General features: G+C 45.4%; 2 protein-coding genes across 2 annotated transcripts in view; one reads left to right on the top strand and one right to left on the bottom strand.

Moving 5' to 3' along the window:
* The window catches only part of NEU2 (neuraminidase 2), a 32,354-nt gene extending 22,014 nt beyond the window's left edge, over positions 1-10,340 (bottom strand). The window contains exon 1 of the mRNA XM_037406478.1: positions 10,249-10,340. The gene's annotated coding sequence lies outside the window, so the exon portion shown is untranslated. The remainder of the gene's footprint in view (positions 1-10,248) is intronic.
* NGEF (neuronal guanine nucleotide exchange factor) overlaps positions 1-23,951 on the top strand; it is a 52,761-nt gene that overhangs the window by 8,613 nt on the left and 20,197 nt on the right. The window contains exons 3-7 of the mRNA XM_037406473.1: positions 2,299-2,670; positions 6,048-6,162; positions 16,132-16,311; positions 16,415-16,518; positions 21,397-21,671. Coding sequence (XP_037262370.1) covers positions 2,403-2,670; positions 6,048-6,162; positions 16,132-16,311; positions 16,415-16,518; positions 21,397-21,671 — 942 coding nt within the window. The 5' untranslated portion in view covers positions 2,299-2,402. The remainder of the gene's footprint in view (positions 1-2,298; positions 2,671-6,047; positions 6,163-16,131; positions 16,312-16,414; positions 16,519-21,396; positions 21,672-23,951) is intronic.

Genomic DNA, 23,951 nt, shown 5'->3' with positions numbered 1-23,951 from the left:
TTCATTCCTCTGACGGACCAAAGATAACTACACTGGTTTGATAGGGCTACTGAACACATACTTACATCAGCTGGGCAACCCAGCTGAGTGAGTTTCACTTAGCCATGCAGAAGGCTCCTTCTCTACCAAGTTTCTTTGTAAAAGTCCAACAACAACATCCATGGGCTTTCATATTCACCAGATGAGTGAAAGGGGAAAACAGTCTTCATGCATTCGTCCATTCCCCTCACCCCACCTCACACACATCTATTTGCCTAACGATTCTTTTGGAGATATACATGGTATTGAAGTTACTCCTGACTAGTAAGCAGCTCCTGTCAAAACTTTAATCGTTTTTCAAGAGAACAGCAGCAGCAATTTGCTAAGCATTGCAAACTGTGTCAGCATTGCAAAGACCACAAAAGAGAGACAGGTCTCTGCCCCAGCCTGAGTAATAAGGGGTGGCCACTTGGAGCACATAGGAACTTTGATATAGAGGAGATTGTTACAGGTTCATCTTCTTGAGCGGCAAGGCATAGAACAGTTTATAGGAGGGAAATAAATATAAAAATAATCAGTTGATAGACTTTAGGGTTAGGAAGGATTATAGGTGTAACATTAATTGTGGTCCAGTTAACAGAAATACTTCTATCACAGCTGCAAGGATCAAGCCTTTGGGCCTTTAGTTTTGGGACAGTAAGGATGGCACAGGAAAAGAAACAGCCTCTCTTTCTTTTCAAGCTGTCCCAACAGCAGCTGTTTTTATTTTGCTGTTCCGCTGAGCCACAGAAACCAGCTTAGTGAATCTCTACACCTCAGAGTAATTTACAAACCAAACTTAACACCACAACCAACAAATGGGTCCTTCATACACTTCCAGTAACACTGGAAACAGTCCCAGAGCAACCACCAGCTCCAAACAGTGCAAAAGTCTTGGCAGAATTGAAGTCAGGATCCAAATTTAGCAGCTATGAGCTGCATGCAGTGGTTCAGGTCATGAAAGGAAAAAGCAGACTTTCTCATCTGTAGAGCCAGGAAGCAGAGCAACTTAGGCCCAGTGCATGATTTCAGGTAATGACCCTCCCTTTATAAGGATAAAACATAGGGCCCTCAAAAATATTTGAAAGCAGAGGATTAGCAGATGATGTCCCAACTGTCCATGATGTGCCAGGGTCAGCTGGAGTGACACTGGGGGCAAGCAAGAAAAAGGTTTGTGGCACACATGGGTTCATAGAGATTGTAGAAGACCCAGAACAAAACCTGAGAGTTACCTTCTAGATTATCTTTTACATTAGATGTACTGTATTGTAGCAAACCAGCGATATGTATAACTTCTCAAAACAGCATCTAATGACTAATCCATAGCACTATTTTATGCCCTTCTCTCAGTGAACTGTCAATTTTGTATTCACATTTCCTATACAGCATTTCTTTCTACTATTCCTGATAGCCCCATCAGTCATAAAATCACGTTATGTACTTAGAAAGGCTTTGACAGCTGTAAGAATTCAACAAGACAAAGCCAGCAGCGAACACTTAAGTAATCGGTTCACATTTTATCCAGTCTTGCACAGGCTGAAGGATCAGCTGCTGTTTTGTTGTACTGATTTGCCTCCCAAAAAATGCGTGGGCGCACTGGCATAGACCATGTGCTGACAGACAGAGCAGCAGGACCCCTGTGCTGAAGTCCCCATGTCACTGAGAGGGTGCATTAGCACTTGAGTGAGGGCAACTTCGGGAAACAGAATCAAATCTTTGTGCTCTCCTTTGCTACATTATCTTGCCTCTTCTACCTTCACTTCTCGACATTCATGTTTTTTTCTGCATTTATCTGCACCACAGGAGTGTTGTTAGTAAGTGTTAGAGGCACCCAGCCCTGTAAAAGCCATTAATTCTTCTATTACAGGGAGAAGTACACAGATAATAAACAGATTAACAGAGCTTTCTCTTCAGCTTTTACTTTCTATTCTGTAACATTTTCACCCTCAAAAACAAGGACATGGCCATTACTTGTATGCACTCTAAATCAACTAGTAATCTACTGCTCACAAGTGACAGAAGGGAGTGGCATCAATTGAGCAAATAGGACATCTTTCCAGTAACATCTGTAGCACTACAATGTGTCATGGCAGGACAACCATGAGCATGGCAAAGCAACATTCGGGAGGTTAGAATAAGGCTTGTAAGGTAATGATCTCAGACAAAAAAATCTGGAAAGTCTCCATTATCCTAAACAGATAATGCACTACGGCCTCTAAACTAACCAGATTGTTGTCCTCTCTTTTCCTATTTTGTTGTGTATTGTTCCTCTGTTTCCAGCTCTAAATCAGATAAAGCTGATGGAGTTGTGGAGGCTACCTGTCTTCTGCTGCTCTGCCACTGATCCGTCATCTCAGTTGCCATAGACACAAGATCTGGAAGCCATGGCTGGGCATGGGAGAAAAGCCACCAGCAGGCTCTCTGCCGGTGGGTTCCGGCAGGGCCTTTCTCAGCAGGTACTGAGAGAGTCAGGGTCAGTCTCTGAAAGTGAGGAAGAGTCAGAAGGTGCTAAGCCAGTAACCCACGAGAGGGACTTGCACACACATTACATTGCCATTCAAAGAAATTCCAGGTACTACCGGTCCATGAGGCTGCCAAGCAGAGAGAAAAGAAAATCTTCGAGAGAGGCAATGCACCTGGGGCATGTTACAGGTGAGTACTGACCCGAACGGAACAATACTTCCTTTTCCAGTGAGATTAGGAACTACAGGAGTCACTGAGATTAGAAAAGGGACAGGGAAGGTAGGAACTGGCTCAGCAGTCAGCACATTACAGTACATCACTGCCCTACAGCACAGCTGGCAGAGGGGCACCATCCTTCTTTGTTTAGCCTGAATGCAAAATGGTTGGATACTTAAACGTGCTTCATGGCAGAGAATATAAACAAATGTGGGACTCTGCTCTGCTACCCCTCTGCTCTCTAAGAGATAAGTAATTTGAACAGGGAAGGACATGAAGCTGTCAATGAAGTAGGAACTTCTTTAGCCTACAGAAAGGACATATTCTAGTGAGAGCTATACAAGTAACTGTATGGCAAGCTGCATGGCATATAGAGGAAACAGCCAGCAAAAACAGCAGTATGTTTAGGGACGAAGCCTGTGGAAATTGCAATAGACTGTTACGAGAGAGGAGCAAGACTTCTCTGAAAATGCAGTTGCTGCCACCTTGTATTGAAGACAGCTGTAAGAAACACCTAAGCTCCCTTTGAGACAGGAGGCTGAAATAACAGGAACACCATCCAGAACATAAATGCACGCAGCCATGGCTTCAGTAGAAATGGAACGAGTTGGCTTTCTCCAAGTATGAACAGTACAGAGCATGACTGCAAGGCCAGGCTTTCACTGAGCTGGCACCTTGTCTAAGCAGCTGTCTGTGAAAGAAACAGGAGAAGCTGAAGAGAGAGCCAGGAAAGGAGCTATTGCAACATACTCAGAAGCACTGGAAACAGGGCTGCAAAAAAAACCTGGAAGTGGTTTTAATCTAAACACTAAATGGGAGAGACCTGGAACTGTGAACACAGAAAACGCCCTTTGCTTCATCTCCCAGGTGTTCAGAGAAACTGAGTTTTATACCTTCTTGTAAATAAAAGGAATCACAGCAAAAATACCTATCCTATCTTGAAATCATAATTAACAGAAACAACACACTGGACTCTGAACTTTGGCTAGCTGCATGAATTGAAATGATACAATGTTTGATTGCTCTGCAAGCCACTGAAAGCTATTTTTTTGTTACACAGTAGTGAAACTCAGTGCTTCAGCTCCTGAAAGCAGACCAAGTTCTCTAAGCGAACAGCAGACATCCTCCACCCCAAATAAAGGAGGTCTGAGAAATGTCCCCAAGAAAATAGGTGTCTCCTGCCTGTCTCACCAAGGGAGCCACGTTATTTCAGCAGTATAAAGGCCCATTCAACCCTGCGGCATGGACAGAAGGAAAGTTCCCTCCCTTCTCCAAGTTTCCAAGCAGACAGCAGCAGAGCAAAGAGCTCCTGTTTAATATTCTGCTACTGTTGCAATGAGGTTTGTGGATAAACTGAGCCTCGCCTATGCCAGAGCAGAACTGCTCTCCGCCCTGCCAGTGCAGCAGCAGGACCAGAGGAGCAGAGTCATCCTCTCACCACTTTCCCAGAGCACTGCTGCAGAGCAAGCACAGAAGACACTCACCCTCTCTCCTGCTGCCTGAGCATCACAGCATCCAGACCGCTGCTGAGGAGGCCCTCACCCGTTACCTACTGCTACCACTGTAGCAGGACCAGCACAGGACGCACTTTCTTCACACATCTGCAGCATCGCGGCATCAGGACAATGGCAGGGAGAACATCACTCCTGTCTAGCCAGTGTCATTGAGGAAGGACAAGCTAAAAGAAGGGCTTCTCTCTTAGCAGCTCATTAGAGCATCCACAGAAGCTGACCTACGCTTCCCTCTCACACCCCCCACCCCCCACCCTTCTCTGCTGAAACAGGATCTGTTCCAAACAGGGCATTTTCTTCCATATCTGCAATTGTTCAGCAAGACACACTGGGAACACTTCTTTTCTCCAGTCTGTTTCTCCAGTATGACTGTAGCAAGTCCAGCTCAGAGCTACAGCTTTTAAATTCAGCTAGGACTGTGTAAGCAGCTCTTCTGCCCTATCCCTCTACTCCACTGATTCCATCCTCTCTCCCTGAAACTGGACAGCAGTGCTTCTACACCAGCCTCATTTGTAGCAGGAACTTCTTCTGACAGCATTTGCTGACGTGCATGGAAGCAAGGGATGGGTGAGCTCTTTTATCTTGACTTCAAACCCATTTGAACAGCAGCTATCCAACAGTCTGACTCAAGCTCACATGTTAACCTGTTCTCATTTTGCTTAGGGAATGCGGGGGGAGGGGAGGAGAAGGGAAAGAAGAAGAAAGGAAGAGAGGGAAAGATACAGGGGGAAATACAGAGTAAGATACAAAATGGGGAAAATAAAGACTCAAGAAATGAGAACACAAAAAAATAATTTAAAAGAATGTAAATCTAGCACAGAGAAAGGCTTTTATATAGGCACCATTGGCACCAGCCAAGTTTTGGCTTATAGCCTAGGAGCTGTAAAACATAATAGATGCTTTCCTTTAACTGGAAAAAGAGTTTGTTTTTTAAAGCACTTTCCTCTGACAGAAGGATAAAGTGTTTAAACTATTCAAAAGGCAAAGAAAATAACTCAAACTAGCATTTCAAAAGCCCTTGGCACTGTTTTAGGGAGTTTTAAAAGTCTGGATTTCACCCTTTCCCTCTGAAAGATTGTAGCATTGATTAAAAGGGTGCATCAGAAACTGGCTTCAGTCTGAACATTGACGTGCCTGCGCTGCCACCAGTTTGAAATGCAAACAGAATTATGACTTAGACAAAAATATTTCTAATAAAAACCAACAAGGCCATTTATCAACAAGCCTCAAACAACAGGAGGTTTCATGAGAAAAGTGAGATGCATCCTCTCCTGCCAAGTACTGCAGTAGTAAGCCATGGACTTAATACAACTTTGGCTCCCTGTGAAAGGATCAGAGGTTCATCTGAGGGAAACTGGAGAAGCAATTAAAAGTAAAGCTCCTGTCTCACCCAAATCTAGCCTTGATTTATCCAGTAAACTGAACATCTATTGTGTGCCTGCAAGCAGAGCAGTAACGAAGCCCTGACTTGGAATTGGCATGCACAGGCACACACAGCTAAGCCTTTTCTGCTTAAAGCATTACACTGAAAATCACTGATGTTGGGACCCAGTTTTCAGTGGTGAGAGCGCTGCTCGCATAAGAACTGATATTGTATATCTGCCTTCACTTTTTCTCAATTGCATTTGCAGCTGTGACAAAAGCTGTACAGTCTTGCACTGTGCAAGCTGATGATACTTCAGTCTTGTTTGAAAATCCAAGCTAAAGCATCACTGTCTTTGTGTCTGTGGTCTTCCTGTTACCTTTGGTGTAAGCAAACCACTATGTACAGTAAAAGTAGAGATGACCCTTAAGAAAATGACCATTTTAACATCCTCTTGGCTTTCTCTTATATCACAGGGTCACTCAAAAACAATGAGCCCGTCAAAGAGCCTCTGAATATTTTACCTCGTAAGGGATCACCATCTCCAGTAAACTCTGATAAGACAGCGTTAGATGAACTGTGGATCCAAAGGTAAGGAAGTGCACGCCAGGGTATTCACCGTGCCTCCTCTGGCAATATGGTCCGAGTGGTGTCAGTGCAAGAATGCCTTTTTTGGGAAGGACAGCTGAACTAAGCCATAGCTCTGAATCCATGCCTTCTCACCTGGACTGGTAGCACTGTTTTCAGTCTTAATGATATATATCATATAGTACTAGCATTGTGGTATAGACAGTCTTATCAGTATGAGTTTGGAGAAGGGAGTGAAGAAAAAAGGGGGAAGAAAATGATAATGGGGAGGATGGAAAAAAGGGGAATCTGACGTAGGATCACCCAGCAGTGTAAGCAAAGCAGGCAGACTGCCTTAAGCAGCTTGTTGAGAGAATAAGGAATGCCTGTGAGCATTTCCTTATGGAACATCCCAACATAAGGGTGATCCCCTTCTTGGCCTTCCCAGAGGGCTCTACCGAAGCCTGTTACATAACCCCACATGGAAAACAGCATTTTATAGCTGAAGAAGTAGCTACTAAGATGCTTTCTAAAGCACTCTGCTCGCTGTTTACTTTGAAGAACTGACAGGCAACAGAGGCAACAGTGAGGTAGCCCTTTTTGGCTTAAATCCCTCAACGACCTAGGTCCAGCAAAAGGTCCTGACCCCACAACCCATAGATTTACATACGTCCCACAAATTTACCCTCACCCTTGCTCTCTTGCCACTGCAGCCGGCCAGAGAGAAAGGAGCAGCTACCTAGCCTTGCCTTTTCAAATATGACTGAGATATTCTCCCAGACTCCCTCTCCAGCTCCTCATCTCTTGTGTGTGTAACATCTTGTGTGAGATAGTCCTTACTCGTACTGTAGAAGATAAAACTGGAAGTGCTAAACAGTTTCTCCCTGAAGGTGCATGCATTATGCTGCTCCGTGTGGTCCTAATTACTGAGCCCAGCTGTGATGCTGTAATGCAAGTGCCTTTCCAGGCACCTTTCCTTAACGGAGAGGACTCCAGTAAAAAAAATTTAGCCAAACTGTCAAGTTGTATTTAAGTAAATTAATTGCCCTGGCTAAAATTGATTGCCCTTTGGCATTAAACTGAGCATATGAAACTAGACAGTTAGAGTCTGCTGCAATGTCAAACCCATCTGTCTTCCTCTCCTTGCAGCATAATCATCACTGTCAGTCTCTGACATCCTGACACTGCCACTTAGGCAGCTCTGAAACATACAAATTCTGATTCTCCCAGGAGCTGGAAACAATGAGCCTGAGCTGAGAGTCAGTTTTATCAAAGATGCTGTGGTGCACAGAGTTTGACAGGTCAGTACAGGTTAAGTCATGTGTCTGCTGAGAGCAGGCAATGCTGCTGAGTGGCATCCTCTCTTGAAACCAAGCAGAGAAATTTGACAGAGAAAGAGACCAGAGTTCCAGCTCAAACTGAGTCCATATCCTCCTCTTCCTTTCTCCAAAATATCAGCTGTAATTTATAAGAGAACCACTAGAAATCTGCATTGTGAAAAGCCTGCAGGAGCCTAAGGATATTGCCATTATTTGCATTAATCACTGTTCTCCCCTTCTATTGGGAAGAGAGGCCATTGTGCAGATGAGACACCTAAAATACTATCACTGGTCTCAAGAAATGCATGTAATCTCTCCCCAAAAGAATAAAACTGGTACCTGTTAGCTAAGAGTTCTTCTGAAAGCAGAAGCTAGTAGTTCTACAGAAAGGACAGAATAGGCACCTCCATCCAGCACTGGGAAGGTTCATGGTGTTCTCAGGAGTGAAGCCACACAGTCCTGAGGGCAGCTGGGCCATCAGTGCTGCATCTCTTCACATTTAGCAGCATCCTACAGCAACTGTATAAATACTAGGGCTGGGCAAGCACTATCCCTTCTCCTTGTGATAACCAGCAGGTCTGACACAAATGGGTTCTTCACAGGTAGGGATGTCACTTCACATATAGCCATGCTACATAATTTAGGACAGGGAGTAAATACAGCTGGGGAACATAGAAAACAGCTCAGGAACTGTTATCTGCATTGTACTCGGGCGGAATACAGACGTTAACACTCTGATTAAGGAAAAGCACCACAGGCTCCTTCAAACCCACTGGTGACTTGAATCTATGTGTCATTCAGAGCTCTGAGAATAGTAGTGTAGTTCATTGATCTCAGAACATTAATGTCTGAAAATAAGATGACCTCAAACATTATTGCTAGTGTTCCAAAATCTGCCATATGCCCTCCATAAGATACTACTATAGAGCATTTTTATGTCTAACTATTCTCAAATGTTATTTTCCTCATGATCCTTCTCCTGCGGGATGCCCAGCTCCCCCTAAGCACTCTAGAGTTCTCCACAACATCCTGTGGCTCCCTCCCAGTCTTCCACATTGTACAAAGATCCAAACCTCTCACATGATGAGCCACCACCTGACAACTTGGCTGACTTGCCCTGAACTTGTGCTGAGCTGCTAGCACAACTTCTGTTTTACAGAGTAACCAGAGCCAAAGACCTGGAAGGAACTGAACTCAACCAAAGCTGCTCCTTCCCAGTGTGATCAATCCTTCCAGCTTCAGAGTGGCAGCAGTTGTGCAGACTGAGATCACAGAAAGCCATCACAGAAAAACATGCACCCAGAGTGTCCATCCACAACACGTCAGCCTCAGCTGAAAGCAACTCACACAGAGACCAGAAAACTAGTAATTTCAAACTCTGGAAAGGAGATTCACTAATCAGTGTCTACCCTGTATTACCAGCTAACAGGATGTTGACTTCTCCTCATTTCTAATACCACACAGATATTTTAGTGGCATGACTGTGTTATTTACCTACCATTTCCCACTGAGTCAGATTCCAAAAATGATATGTCTTTATTGTGTGCCACTAGATACAGTGGAAGAGAGACTCAGTGTGAAATTTCATGTTGCAAAGCTCACTGGGAGGTCATTGGTCTACCAGTGCAGAGCAAACTATTTCTTTAGGCTGGTTATGAAACCCCTAATTCAGAGGAACAAGGATCATCTAAAAATCATTTGATGATGTTTGATCTGAGCTCAAAGACTAGAAGTAATACAACAGTGAATGCAAAGTCACCTTCAGCAGCAAAAGGGAATACAACTTGTTTGAATTCATGCAAACACCTTACTAGGAAGAAACAGGACGCATGTAAACTAGCAGAGCACTCTGAAGGATCCCTGTGTGAATTTGGGTTAGCATCTCTTAGCACAGCACTATTTGTCCTAAGCAGCAGAGGGCACTACTCTTATAGGCTGATTTAACCAGAAAATCGGAGAAAGCCTATAGAGAGGCTGAGACCTGTGTTGCAAAAGGTCTTATACCATACTCGAGCAGTTTCTTTCTATTCATGAAATAAATTTCATAGTCACTTCTTCTCCATGCTGCCAATGGTACTTTAATTTGCAAGTGGTGAAGTCAGGAATAGCTGGTGCAAACACATGACCAAACCTTTATATTTTGTCACACAACAATTTTTGCCATTTAGTGCTAGATCGACAAGATTTTTCTTATCCCTCTTTCTGTACAATATAAATCTTAAAAATTCTAAGAGCAACAGTATTTGCAGGGAGATTAATTTTAAGAACTAATACATTGTCAGTAAACTGTAGGTACTAAAATATTACTGTCAAAATCTCATCTTTCACAGGATCATACAGAATTGTAAGCAATAACATACACAATTCTAATTAAATATCCTTCCAGCCTCCAGCCAATGAGATCCCAATCCCAGTCTGCCCAACTATTCCACCCAGTCTCTGCTTGTCAAGTTTTTCGGCCCACTCATGGTTTCATTACCTGGCAAGATCTCAGCTTCACCATCCAGCTCTCCCAATCTGATCTGCTTCATCTCAACGTACCCTGACCCTCAGGTCCTCAACCAGTCTCTTTTGTTTTAATTCTTTTCTAACAGCTTCAGCTTGTAATTCCCCACATAATTTCCTCAGCTTACTGTTTCCCAGACACAGTATTCCTCTATCTTCCCTCCTGCAGCTCATATCAGTGTCCTTCTGCTCTCCAGGCTCTTCACCCTTTGGCTCCTGATACAGTCTTAGTCTCCCACCACTCCTTGAGCTCCAGTGCCATATTTTTACAGCCTTTCCAACTCACCATTTCCTGAAGCACCCATCTGTGGGCGAGTTCCTCTCTTCATAGCAGTCTCCTGGTCCAGAAGTAGACCCCTCTCTTTCCACACTTGAGTCTTGCTCCCCATCTTTTTCAGTCAAGTAGATTTCTCATTGTGCTGTCCAGACCCATCACAAGGATCACTGAGGATACAGCAGAAATGGCCTTTATTCACAGTGCCTAGAACTGGACCAGGCAGTTTTTACAGCTGCAATATCAGAAATTATTCTCTCAGCCCTGAGCATCCATGGGCATCGACTCAGGGATTGTAGATGCTAAAATCTAAGTCTAAAGTTTGTGTGTATTGCAGAGTGGGAAAGGGCCTATGATTTCTATGGATTTTCATAAGTGTGGCAAAGACGAAGCCCTGGCAAACCCTGAATTTCAATTTGTATTTCAACAGAAACCAAAGCTTCTCAAAGGATAGAAAAAGTTTTTGCTTGACTAGACTAGAGATCAAATATTTTCCTAAGCCTAAGGAATTAATAATTGTTTTTAATATACAAAAAGTAACCTGTCTATGGCAGCTGATCAGTAACTACAACTGTAACGCTGATGATGATCATCATCAAAAGGTTAGAAGCACCTAAAGGTAAGGATCTCATAACAGGAAGTTCTGAACAGTTTTACTTATCGATAAGGTTGCCAGCCCTAACAGATACGATTAAGGTATTTTGACGAAAGCTTAAGGAGGTTCAGGAGAACAGATGTGCTCTTGGCCTTTAGGATCTAAAAATATTAGGGATGAGGAGTTCCACTTCTCTTCCACTAAAAAGTCAAAAACCAGGAGTAAATTTTGCACAGACACACCCATTGTCAAAAACACTGCTAAAAACCACACGTGAACAGAGAGAACCTGAATGAACCTGAAGGACGAAAATATCCTTGACTAGGTATAACATTCAAATCTATTACTAACTTCACACTTCACAAATTTAGTTAGCTCAGATTAAAACAGTGCTTGTTACCTCATCTTGTGGCCTTTCTTGGTGTGAAACACCCACTGACTAGAAGGGTTTGGGGAATTTTTGATGAATAAGATCTGCTGGACTGCTTCTTCCCTTTTTAGTTTCTGGAAGAGGAGGTCTAATTTCTAAAAACTGCTATAAGGGAACATTAAAAAAGGCATTTCAATGTCATTTGAAAACAAGCTCTTTGTGCAGCTTTATTCTAAGGGTTGCTTTTGAGTTTAGATGCACATAAGAAATCTTAATTCAAGTTATTATTTTTCAAAACTACTACTGCCTGAAATATAAGGCAAGATTAGAAATTCATCCCCCAAACTTAAATGAGATAACTGTAATAAATAATTATAAACTCACATTTTTAATGCAACCATGGACCAGGTCAGCCAACATTTAAAATCATTTCCAACAGCAGCACAATGAAGTTGGGAACAGCCTGCAACCCCATGCACCCCTTCTTTGCAGAACATATGCAGTGTGAAACCCCCTCTCCTTTGCACACAGAGAGCTAAACCATGGTCATGCTTCATGTCACCAGAGCATGGCCATCATTAGATGGCCATGAGGATCATTTCCAGTGCCTGTGTGCTTAGGGATCCTAAGAATTCCTGAGCTAAAACAGGGCTTTGCATGACAGAACATTGCATGACTTCTGCCACTAATAGAAGTACAGAGCATGCAGCACTGCTTGTGTGGTGCTGGGGTAGGATTTTTAACTAGTTGCTTTTACATATGTCGTTCTAGTAGTCAGATTCTTTCTTTCCCCCTACAACTAGACAGGGAATTTTAGGATGAAATACAGGGATTTTGGTCAGAAAACTGTCAACATGAGATTTTACTGATTTTAATGATACAGGGGAAAGTTTTTTAGGCTCCAGATCAAATTCATTGTTGAGATAGTGAGAAAAGAAAACCTCTTCCAAACCAGATTGTTAAGATTAGGTGGAGCAGGAACTTCTGCCTGAGCCTGCAGTTCCACAGCAGTGTAAAGTAATCCAGGGTGGCACTCCATGGTCCTGCCACCCGTCTGCAAGTCTGCCACCTCTGCTATGCTGCCACTCGCACTGAGCTCACCCTGTAGTGAGACAATCCAAACACACAAAAAACTAGTTCTAAAAAAAAAGAATTGTTTCCCACCGGTTTAGCTGCCCAAACTTGCTCACCAGGAATGAGATGAGTGTGAGTGCTGGCATAAAAGTGGAGGTAGAAATCTGACTCAGGGAATCATGTGAAAAGTGGAATTGAGCAGCTAGGTCAGCTTAAACTGCACACAAAGTCCTAACAATTGCAGTAGGGAAGAAGAAAGAGGCAGCTATGCTGGAGCTATTCTACTTAGCAGAAACAGTCCAGTATTGACTGACCTAACGTGGTATCTGGTGAATAAGGCATTCATCAGGTTCAGGCACCTTTCCCAGTGACCAGAGAAAGCAGAGCAGCTATGGGAAGAGAGACTGATCCGCCCTGGAACAGGCAGTAACATGTCGGGTGGGAAGGAATGACACAGCTGTGACTCCAACCTGGATCCCCCACACCCAGCATGAACATCCCAGTCACCAGACCACTGTGGCAGAATCAGTTGTTTGCCTGCCTTCATTTTTCATGACAAACTTTGAAAGCTTTCTGTTTTGTCACCAAACAGAAAAGCAGGATTTAGAAAATCCCAACAATTTTTGTAGGACAAAAATATCTCCTTCGCACTAAATGTCATTTTTTACGCCACTCCCAGAGCGCTGGGAACACTCTGTCACCTCATTTGGGAGAAAAAGTATTTCTTGGGCACATGGTTCTGTTTACAGATGTCCTCTGTATGTCAACATGAAGTATGAGAATAAGCCTGGAAAGGAAGAAAGAGCAAAGTTTTTGAAAGAACAAATCACAGTTAAAAAGAAAAAAAGTTCTAAAGGAAGGAAAAGTAGACTATTAGTCATTGCTACACAGTGGAACAGAACTCTTGAGACACGAAAATACAAGCTGTGGCCTTCCATGGCCACAGGGGGCATTTCACTCTCAGCTGGTGTTCTCACCTCTTCATAGCTTCCAATATTTTTATTCTCATTATTTTTAGTGATATTTTCAGGTTTTCATCTCAGACCAAAACTGAAATTATTTTGGAAAATTTGAAGGAAAAAGGAAGACAGGCAGGACAAATTACCAGATAGTTATGGGGTCTGAAAAGATGCTTTCTATTTTTGGATGTTTTTCATACCGTGACCCAGACACTTTTTCTAAAAAAAAATTTCAATTTACAACAGATTTAACCCTTGGGAGCAAAGCAATATGAGAGATTAGAAGCTGTTAAACTCTACACTTAAAGTACACTTCTGAAAGATATTTTTTTTCAGTAGATACACCCAGAAGTTATATTCAGATATATATTCATTCCAGCAGTGTCAGTAAGAACTTATGCACTGATTTCCCTTTGCATACTAGGGAGAACTCCCCACTGCACTTGGCCCTTTCCTTTAGAAAATAGTAAACATCATCCCTGCTTTTCCAGAATTCAAGAAAACAAGGAGGCTTCCCTTTTCTAAGAAAGAAGCTTTCTAGCATCTCACCCACTTACTAAAACCCTTGACAATATTCTTGCCCTGGCAGCAAGCTGCCAGAACATGGCATTAGGCAGAGCTTCAAGATAGTCTCTGATGCTTTATCCCTTCTGCAAGGTTCTGGCTGCCCCTTTACTCACCTGTCCCCCCCAGATGCCCTAGTCCCAGTGTTTGGCTGATAACCCACTTTCATCCCCTATTGATCATCTACCCTATGACGGTCTCCCCCTCTACAGCCCCAGCTCTCAGGCTGTCCTCCTTCTCCTCCTCCTCTCCAAGTGCAGAACAGGCTCCAGCTCTCACCCTCACCCTGATTTTTCCTATCAGTTGTCTGGTCCTTCCAACCCCCCAGTCTGGGGCTGGACCTAGACTGGACTGACAGCCTTCTCTGAGTCCTCAACAACATTTCCAGCTGTTTTTCTCTCCCATTCTGCCTCTTACTGACTTAAGGACTGAGCTCTCCAGTGTGCCAGAACAAGATCTAGTTCACATAAGCTGAAGGAGTTTTTCTGAACGTATAGTCATGTGCTGATTGGAAGCTATCATTTAGCAAATACAATATAAAAATTATAAAAAGGAAACCATTTTACACATACAGACTAATACATGGATTTTATGTTGTTGCATAAATTACATTACCTCGTACAGGAAAAAAGATGGTTATTTATGCAACAGGGAGAAAGCAAACGTGAGGAATAGCTGAGCATTTTCTGACTGTTAACTCCTCAGTTGCAATGTGGTGCAGATGACGTTTTTTTGCTGAGGGTTGCTAATGTGTAGGGAAGAGCTGCACCCAACCTGTCCGCAAGCACTTGAACCGATCCAAGGGTGTAACCGTTCTCTGGAGCTCAAGAGGATTTATCCCTGAGGCGGAAAAACAATTACCTGAACGAAGACAGATATAGATCATTGAGTACTGAGATACTTACTGCCTAAACGAGACAATATATCCTTATGGAAGTAGCGACTCTAAGGAAGGGGAGACGGGGGAAATGATCGAGCGGGTGCAAAGCCCTGCCGGAGGAGGAGAGGAGGATAGCGGTCAATCCTGTGGGGTAATCAGGGGTGCAGTTCCTGGCAGGAGGGATTAGGCTGAGTTTTCCAGTTACATTCCTCCATCTCAGGGTTTCATTCCTGGAGAAGAAATGCACCATATGCACCAGATCTGGAAGCAGTTCAGGAGAGCCCCCCTCTCCCACCCCCTTTTCTCCCTCAAAGCCGGTGCCAGTCGCACATAGGCAGAGAGGTGCAGGGGATGGGGGGCAGCGCTCTGCCCTGGGTCTGAGGGAGGAGAGGTCAGTGCCAGGGCAGGACCCCTCTCCCGCTGTGGGGTGGCAGTGCATGGAGGAGAGGGGCTGGTGCATGGGGTGGGCTGGGGTGTGTGGGTGCTTGCAGGGGGAGGGTGCCTTGCTGGGGAGAGAGGGAGGGGATGGAGAAGGGGCTTCCCTGCATCTGAGGAAGGAGCCTCTCTGCAGGAGAGCGGGGGGATGGAGGTAGGGGTGCCTGTGAAGGTGGGGGGGGGCCCTGGGGCAGGGATTGCTGCCTTTTGGGGGGGCCCTTGGGGAGGAGAGAGTCAGCCTCCCGACGGAGGAGGGACCTGCATTGGAGCGCTGGAGGGGAGCTGGGGGGCTGAGGAGGTCTCTGCGGACGGGGATGCTGGGAATGGGGTGGCTGCAGGGGACCGGGGACTCTGACAGGGGAGTGGGGGGAGGGGGGGAGGCTGACACCTGAGGGGGCTGTGGAGGCTTGGAAAGAATTTTGGAAGCATTGAGAGGGTCTGCACGAGGGGCTCCGAGAGGCTGTGGGGGGTACTCAGGGTCAGGTGGGAGCCCTGAAGGCTGAGTTTGGGGGGCTCCAAAGGAGTGGGGGAATCTCAGGGAGAGGGGTTGGGGAACTCTCACAGGCTTTGAGGGGTCTCGGGGGGGATTTGGGGAAGGCTGAGGGGGCTCTGCAGGAATTTGGCAGAGTTCTGTGAGGCCTCGGAAGAGATCTGGGAACACGGAGAGGGACTGCATGGGGCTAGGGGGTTCTGAGGGGCTTACGGGAGCCCGAGGGAGGCTCTGAGGGAATTTTGAGGGGTGTCTGTGGGGAAGCCTGAGAGGGCTCTGTGGGGATTTTGGAGGGAAGCCCGAGGGGGTTCTGAGGAGGTTTGGGAAGGCTCTGAGGGGATCTGGGTGGAGAGCCTGATGGGGGGGTCTGAGGGGAGGCTCTGACGGGATTTGGGTGGAGAGCCCATGGGGACGCCTGGGGGGGTGCCTGAGGAGAGGCTCTGAGGGGGGTTCGGGGGCTCAGAGGGTCTCGGGGGGCTGCAGGGGCGCCCCGGGGGCGGCTGCAGCTCCCCTCTCCCTCCCGCGCAGGCTGCTGCCTTCCTACCCCCGTTACCGTGGCAACCGCCCGGGCTCCCCCAGCCCCGCGCCGCTGCCGCCGCCGGAGCTGCTCGGCAGCCGCCTGTCGCCGCCGGCCATGGAACTGCTGGCCGCGGCGCTCAGCGCCGCCTGCGCCCTCGACCAGGACGGCTCGGCGGGACAGCCCGGCAGGTGAGCGGGGGCGGGGGACGAGGGCCGCGAACCCCGGTCGGAGGGGGGCGCCCGGCCGCCGCTGCCCCGCCGCCGCGGCTGAGGGTGCCTCCGCCTCCCACAGGGAGCCCCCCGCGGCCGCTGAGGAGAGCCCCGCGGCCGCCGCCGAGGCGCCGCCCGCCCACCCCATGACGGCCGACTCCTGGAGAAACCTCATCGAGCACATCGGTAAGGAGCCGTCCCCCGCCTCGGGACCCACCCACACCTCACCATCCCCCGCGGCGGGGGTCCGGCCGTGGGGTGCGGCGGCCGCGCTCTCCCGCAACTTCGCCGCGTTTCCCGCTCCCCGCACTGGTGGCAGCACAGCAGCCCCCAGAGGTGCCGCCGCGGCGGGCGCCCCCCCCCGGGCCGGACCCCTCACCCCCCCCCGGGCCGGACCCCTCACCCTCGCCCGGGCCGGACCCCTCCCTCACCCTCATCCGGACCCCTCACCCGGGCCAGACCCCCTCACCTCCGCCGTCATCTCCGGTCCCCCTAAACCGGCAGCACTTGGCCAATGGACCCCAGATCTAAACCCGAGCGGTACATGGCAGGAGGGAGCCTCAGGCAGGCGCAAGGGGGTTGTTGCGGAAACCCAACTCTCTGTCTTTGCTGGAAAAACGTCTCGCTGTTGGTGTCAAAGATAATAACCATGGCCTTAGCGACGTTGTTTTGTTGTCTTTAAGGGCATCAGGTTTGTACACTGCCTGATAGGAGATTTAATGCTGTCGCTGAGCAGCTTTCCATTCATAAATAACGTTTACTTATTGTAATTACAAAGCAGGTAATCATTAAGGCTACAGCCAACTTTCTGCTGAAATCTGTTTTTGCATACTCAAAAAGGCTTAAGGCTGAAGTAGTGGGTCAGCTAGCCAGTTGGGCATTATCTGTATGCACCGGGTCAGCTTCTATTTTTAATAGCCACTGGTGTAGCATTTGCCATGGAGGAGCAAGTTATTTTATCACTTGTGGTCTCTTTGTAAAGGCAGAATTGAAGTTATCTGCATGGCTGTGGAGAAGAGGATGGTTATGTTTTTGCTTTTATGGGTTTTTTTGGTTTTGGTTTTTGGTTTTGGTTTTTTGGGGTTTTTTGTGGGATGTGGAGAGGACCTTCTCAGCTTGTTTCTTGGTTTCCCACATCTAAATTGCGACATTCCGCAGAGAGATTTGGGCAACTGCAAAGTTAAACCCCATCTGGAGACAGGTGTTATGGTGGAAATATGGAAGCCTTATTTTCAAACAGTTCTGTTCAATTTCAGTTGAAACCGCAAGTTACTTGAATATAGAGGACAAGAATGTAGCACTTTGCATGGGAAAATTGGATAGGCAACTGTCAGGAGCAGAAAGGCAAACCTCCCTGGCAGAAATGAGGGGGCTTCTCACATTGTCTCTGGGAGAGAACGGCTGCAATTTTGTGTCAGTTTATGGCAGGCAGGGCTGATTCTTGGAGTGCCTGATGCCACTGGGGCAATGCTGGGGAAAGAGGCTGGTGTGAAAGCAGCAGCCTGCCAGCGTCTGTCAGACAAAACAGCCAAGTTTGGGGCCTTCTGGAGGAAAGCGGTGAACAATTTGTGCAGATGTTGCCAGATATGTTACTTGCTTTTGGCTGTGTAGGTACCAATCTCCCAAGGCAGATGATGTGTCAATACATTGTCAGTTTGCTGGACTGTGCCGCTAAGAGGCATGATAAAAATACTAAGCCCAGCAGGACTTCATAGCAACCCCGCTGCTGTATTCATATATTTTGTGTGCTGTTTATCAGAGGGAAGCTGTGCGATAGCTCTGCCCACATCAGTGTAACTGCAAGTAGGTCTGTTGTACCTTGATGGAGGAGACAGGGTTTCGACAACCAGAGATGCTACACTAAGCCCCAACAGAGAGAGAGGTCATTTCAAATGGCTGAAGCACACTTGCTCCCTTCCCTCCCTCCTGCCTTTGAGGCATTAATGGACTTTTTGCCTGAAACTGGAGCATAGAATTTCAGAAAAAAACTTCTCTGGACCTCCTGAGATTTTACATAGCTTTCAATGTAATAACATTTACTTTAAGAGCACTGTGAACTCTCTAAGGCGAGTATTTCCACAATTAGTAACTAGTTTTTCAATTCCCCTCCCAATTTTTGAGATAGCTGGGAAGGGGGACTGTGACAGCAAAATTAAAAGGAATAAACACAAAGGGAAAAATCTATTATGTACTATACAAACTATGTAAACACCACTTAGGAAGATAAGCTGTAACCACTTAAGTCAACAGGCAACACCAAACCCATGCTCTGACCACACAGTTAACCTTTAGCCCGGCCACAGTAGGGACTGTTGGGACATTAAGCAATGAATGGAGCTTGTACAGGTCTCTGACATTTTGTACTTCTTCCCTTATTAAATGTAAGCATTTCCTAAATCATCCTATCTTCTCAGTCGCATCCAACTACTGATCTCAGCTTCTTTCTACACATTGTCAGTTCCCCGATGTGTTGCTCTCCTTTCAACACATCAAAACCCTGTTCCTTGATCTTGCATCTATTATGCCACCCATCCTGTGCCATGGCATCTTCTGCTTCATCTAGAGTTTGCTTCTGCATAGCTTCTCTCCCTCTCTCTCCCATCTAAGCCTTTACTCTGACCATTTATAACCTCTTCACAAACAGATGGATGGACCTCTTACACCAAGTTAGCCAGGCTATCTTCTATCCTTGCTAGCACAACCCTCTGTTTCTTCCTACCCTTCTTCTGCATAAACATATACCTGTCTTTTGTCTTTCTTCTGGTATCCCCTTTCTGCTTCCTCCTCATATTGCTGTCTGTGGTAGAGCTTCAGCCAGCCTAACTTGAGCTCCCTCCTTAAAATGAGTTACCTTGCTGTCATTTCTGAATGAGTTCTGGTGGAAGGTGCCTTTAGTCAATCCCATCTCCCTCTGTCCATATTTGCCTTTACGTGCCACTGAAGGCTCCGTAGGTCTTATCTGGTTGGTTGGTCAGACAGGGAACCTGGAAACAAAATCAAGTTTCATTGTATGATTTTATTTCCTTAAAAGCAAGGGGGAAATTTGTCTTGAGGATCTTTTTTAAAGAGCTGCTCTCCTGATCTGCACAAGGGACACTAAGTCCGCCTTACACAAAATATCCTCAGTTGCCTCTGACTTGCAGGGCAGACCCACCAGCACAACATGGCTGTACAGTCAGACACTGCAAGTATTATTATCTTCAATATGAGTAAAATCGATAGATGATGCTTGTTTCCCAGGATGTTTCCCATTGAGCCAAGCAGGGTATTTCTTCCCAGCCTGTCCTGCTTTCTGGTGCACAGCTTGGTGAGGCAGAAAGTACCCAGTGCCTGGCCCCACCACAGCCTTCCAGCACAGGCTGAGCTTACAGACTACCACTGAAAGCAGCTCCGATTTAGCTGGCTCTCTGCTCCATTCCTGAAGGAGCTTTCCACCCCACTGCATCCTCAGCACCCTCGTTGATGCTGAATAACAGGCAGAAATGCTTAGGAAAGCCATATGAGCCTAGTTGATGCAGAAAGAAATTATGTAAGTAGCAGCATGATGCAAAACTTCAGGGGAAGTCTCCTCTCTTTGGTTATCGTGTAGGAAGCTAACAGAAGACTATATGGTTTCCTAGGCGCAGCTACCCTTATTGCTATTTTAATCTAGTGCTGAACGTCTTTCCAGGGAGAAGAGATAACAGGATACACTTGCAGACTGCAGCAATGCTGTCCTTGTACCTGTGTTTTTCCCCAGCATATTTCTGTTGTAGTTTTAACAGTGACTGGTACAGAGCTCTGTGAAAACTAGCCCAGAGATTTAAGAGGCAGTAACATCTACATTTCTGCACTCCCTAGACAAACTCCTGACCCAGTTGTCTCTCACCTTATTACACATGGAATCTGCTTCTGAGAACCAATATTGTGGAATGCACATGACCAGATAGATTTTAACCCCTAATGATTCAGACAAAATAAATTATGTAGTTTGGTATTTTTTTTAACATCAAGGACTTTTCTCTTTATTAATTTGTTACACTTTGCAATTCAAGTATAAACCAAGGGAGACGATGTAAATTGGACTCCATTTTGAGAGAGGTGGGTGACATGGAGCAGTCTCAAGCTCTCTTGCCTTTTCCTATCTTCTAAATTACATTCTATATTCAAGCAATTAATGTTCTGGGTCCTACAGATGGTTCAGAAAGAGAAATGGGGCTGTTAGAAAGCTCTAGGAGAGAAAAAGGATCTTCTAAAGATGGCTGAGGAATTTCAGGATTCCTACCTTTTTTGTGCTGTCAGTTGAAATCAGGGGTGGGGGCAAATGTGCAATTTCGCCTGCTCCTGAAGTTAGTAACTGAAACTCAGAGAACACCTCCGGTGACTGATGGGCTGCAAGACGGTGTGAATTCAGAACCTTTTCCTTGGTGCTGTGGCATTCAGGTACCTTTCAAACGTTAATTTTGTATATTCAATCATCACAGAAACTGAGAAGGAAAACAGAAGGGTATTAAGCAACATGTCCAAGGCTAACCACGAAGTCAACACCAAAACAAACTCATAACTGTTGTCCCAATGCTTCACCTGTCCAATGCCTTAACAGCAGCTCAGTGTTTCCTCCTTAGGGATTTTCATGGCCATCAAATTGCTCCTTTAAAGTAGTTTCAATATATGCAGTATTACTTTTGCAGACACACAGTTACACATAACTATCAAGCTATAAAACTTGTAATATAATAACATTGCAGAGAAAACCAAGGTTTAAAAGAAACATTTAAAATGACTGGCAAATGACAAACTGCTTCTTTTATGTCTGATTGATCATATATTCATCTGACTGTGTTACTAAATGTTTTGTGAGAACAGGTTGTTGACAACACTTTGGATTTAGAAATGGCCTTCCATTTATAGTTCCCACTTCTGGCTGAAGTAGGGATGCCGTAATTGGCTTTTTTGCTCAGCACAGAAGGGATCTCTCTCACCACTGCTGAGGTGAACTAATGCAAAACAAACATCCTTTCCCACAATATATTTCTAGTCTTTTGTTCAGCTGTAACCTGTCAGACGTGTTATGTTGTCTCCTAGGGCTCTTGTATCAGGAATATCGAGATAAATCCACACGCCAGGAGATTGAAACCAGACGACTGCAGGATTCACAGACAGACCCTGAGGAGAGCTCACCCAGCGAGGAAACCCCATCTGAAGCAGAACCTACAAGTACAACTGAAAGCAAAGCTCCACCACAAATCAGTTTGCTAAGGAACTCCAACTCTAGGTTCAACCTGTGGCAGGACCTTCCTGAGATCCGGAGCAGCGGGGTCCTCAGCATCCTCCAGCCAGAGGAGATCAAGCTGCAGGAGGTAACGGGGGAAGGTGGAGTTTTTCTTAACTGGGTTGCTGCTTAAAAGATTGAGAGTGAATTAAGTCAAATGATCAAGATTTAAAAATTAAAAGCTTCATAGCAGTCACAGACAAGCCTTGCCCAGCTGAGTACTTTCCTGTGTTGCACTGGTTAGCACCATTCACTCATGTTTTTGAAACTACAGACGTTGTTCTATATGCTATTGCTTCTGGACAGTTCTGTAGCAAAAGCAAACTTTTCCCTTTTCTGATTAGGCATTAGGAGCAATTTACAAAGGAAGAGGGAAGATGAAGAGGTTCTTGCAAAGGAGCTTTTGCTTCCCAGTGTACACTAATCCTCTTCTGAAGTTACTAGCAGGATACACACTTTCCACCAGAAATCTTAAAAGAATTCAACCGTTAACTGTAAACTCTTTTAAATATGATGGAAATAATAGAACGGGAAGAGGAGAAGATTGATAAACTCCCTTATTTTTAAGTGTTGTTACTTGGAGTCATGCAAAACAGTACAAAAATAATGACAGGTATATTTGTATTTTAGCCATACAGTGCGGTGACATCACTGTTTAAGAGTCATACGCTGTTGATTTATAGAACTGCATCAGACAGTGAAAGGAGCAGGTGGGGGTGCTGCCGCAATTAATGAAACATCAGTCACACAATATTTTGCAACTGGTTGCTATTTTGGATAGCATGAGGAGCCTGAGTGCTCTTTGTCAATGCATAGCACCACATTCATAGCCAGCAGTAGAGATGAACGAGCCTTGTTTAGTGTGTGGTGTGTGTTGTAATACGAGTGATGAGCCTTCAAAGGCTTGATCCTGTAAGTACTGCTATACTTCTGTGCCAGAATTGCTTCTGGCAAGACCATTGTGGCAGTGTACCTGTTCAGCCCTGGCTCATGAGATTGTACCCAAAGTGCTGAAGTACATCTCAGGGTGTGAGCAGGTCCCTCTAAGTTTACTCGGATTTGCACAATCAACATTTATGAATCCCTTGTGTATGCAGTGCCGCTGCAGTCCTGGCCGAGGCTGTAACTTCACTGTTAACACTGGAAAGGCTCATCCTGTGACCTGCAGGGGTGTGATGGGCAGGGCTGTGTTACTTACACCCTTAGTGGAAGGGACTGGTGTTTATACAGAGCGGCTTGGGCTGCCAAGCACAGGCTGTTAGTGTGTCAGGGTTATGACTGAAGGTGACTAAAAGGATTTGTTGCTTTTCCATGTTCTTCTTCTGCACTGGTTATTTCCATATCAGATTTGTTCTGTTTACCTGGCAAAAAACATTGCTTCTAACTGCCAGCATTACAAACACAATCTGGCATCTGAACAAGTACAAGGTTTTCTTTTTCTTTCTGCTTCACAATGAAGAGTCTTTTACAGAAACATTTGCTTAAAAGTTTGCATTGTGGATTTCTGAACTTGCCATTTCTGTTGAGTTACATTCATCACCTGTCGGTGTTTTAAGGAAAAAAAAATCTCTGTGCTGCAAAACCCCAATATCATGTGCTGAATTTTCTTCGCTGTGCTTAAGTAACAGGAGAAATAAAGCAGATGGAGATGGGACAGTGCTGCCTTAAAGAAGTGCTGTACTTTCCCCTGATGTTAGTTTATTAGAACTGAAATTTTCTTCCTGTTTGTTCTGGGATTAGCACAGTAAGAGATTATAAAATTGCTCAAAGCCAGAAAGCTGTGAAATTGGCTGAGCACTGAATAGATCGAGTGAAGAATTTGCTTTCTGAAGAGTGTCAAAGATGGAAAACAAGGAGGGCTGGAGGAATTAGTGAGGCAATTAAGGAGATGATGTTAAATTCAGCCTTGATATAAGCAAGCACTGCTTGCTCCTGCAGTGCTAGAAACTGTGCTCATGTTGGATATGAACTGAGACTGAGACCTGTACATGAGGGCTTGATTAAGTGAATGTAAAGTGTTCAGCTTCACGAGGGAGAACTGGAGGAATTTACCTGAAGTACAAGGCAGCAGAAATTCTGGGGTAAATGTCTTAAGGACAAAAGCATACCCTTGTGACCCATTTTGTCTTCAAAGCTGTGGTAAACACAAGGACTAGAAGAGCCTGCAGCTCTTCAGCCAGGAAAGGTAGAACAAGAGTATTATTTAGATGACAGGGAGGAATACCGTTATACAAATGGAAAGGAAGTTGAAGCAAACCCTCCTGTTCACAGTTGAGGAAGGGAACACCACCACAGCTGTGATGGAGCAGGTCTTAAACAGTCAGAGAAATGTTTCTCACCTGCAGTAATCTGCAAAATGGAAGAGATG

The sequence above is a fragment of the Falco rusticolus genome, chromosome 13 (genome assembly GCF_015220075.1).
Source record: "Falco rusticolus isolate bFalRus1 chromosome 13, bFalRus1.pri, whole genome shotgun sequence".
NCBI classification, from domain to species: Eukaryota; Metazoa; Chordata; class Aves; order Falconiformes; family Falconidae; genus Falco; species Falco rusticolus.
This window is presented reverse-complemented; position numbering and strand designations above follow the sequence as displayed.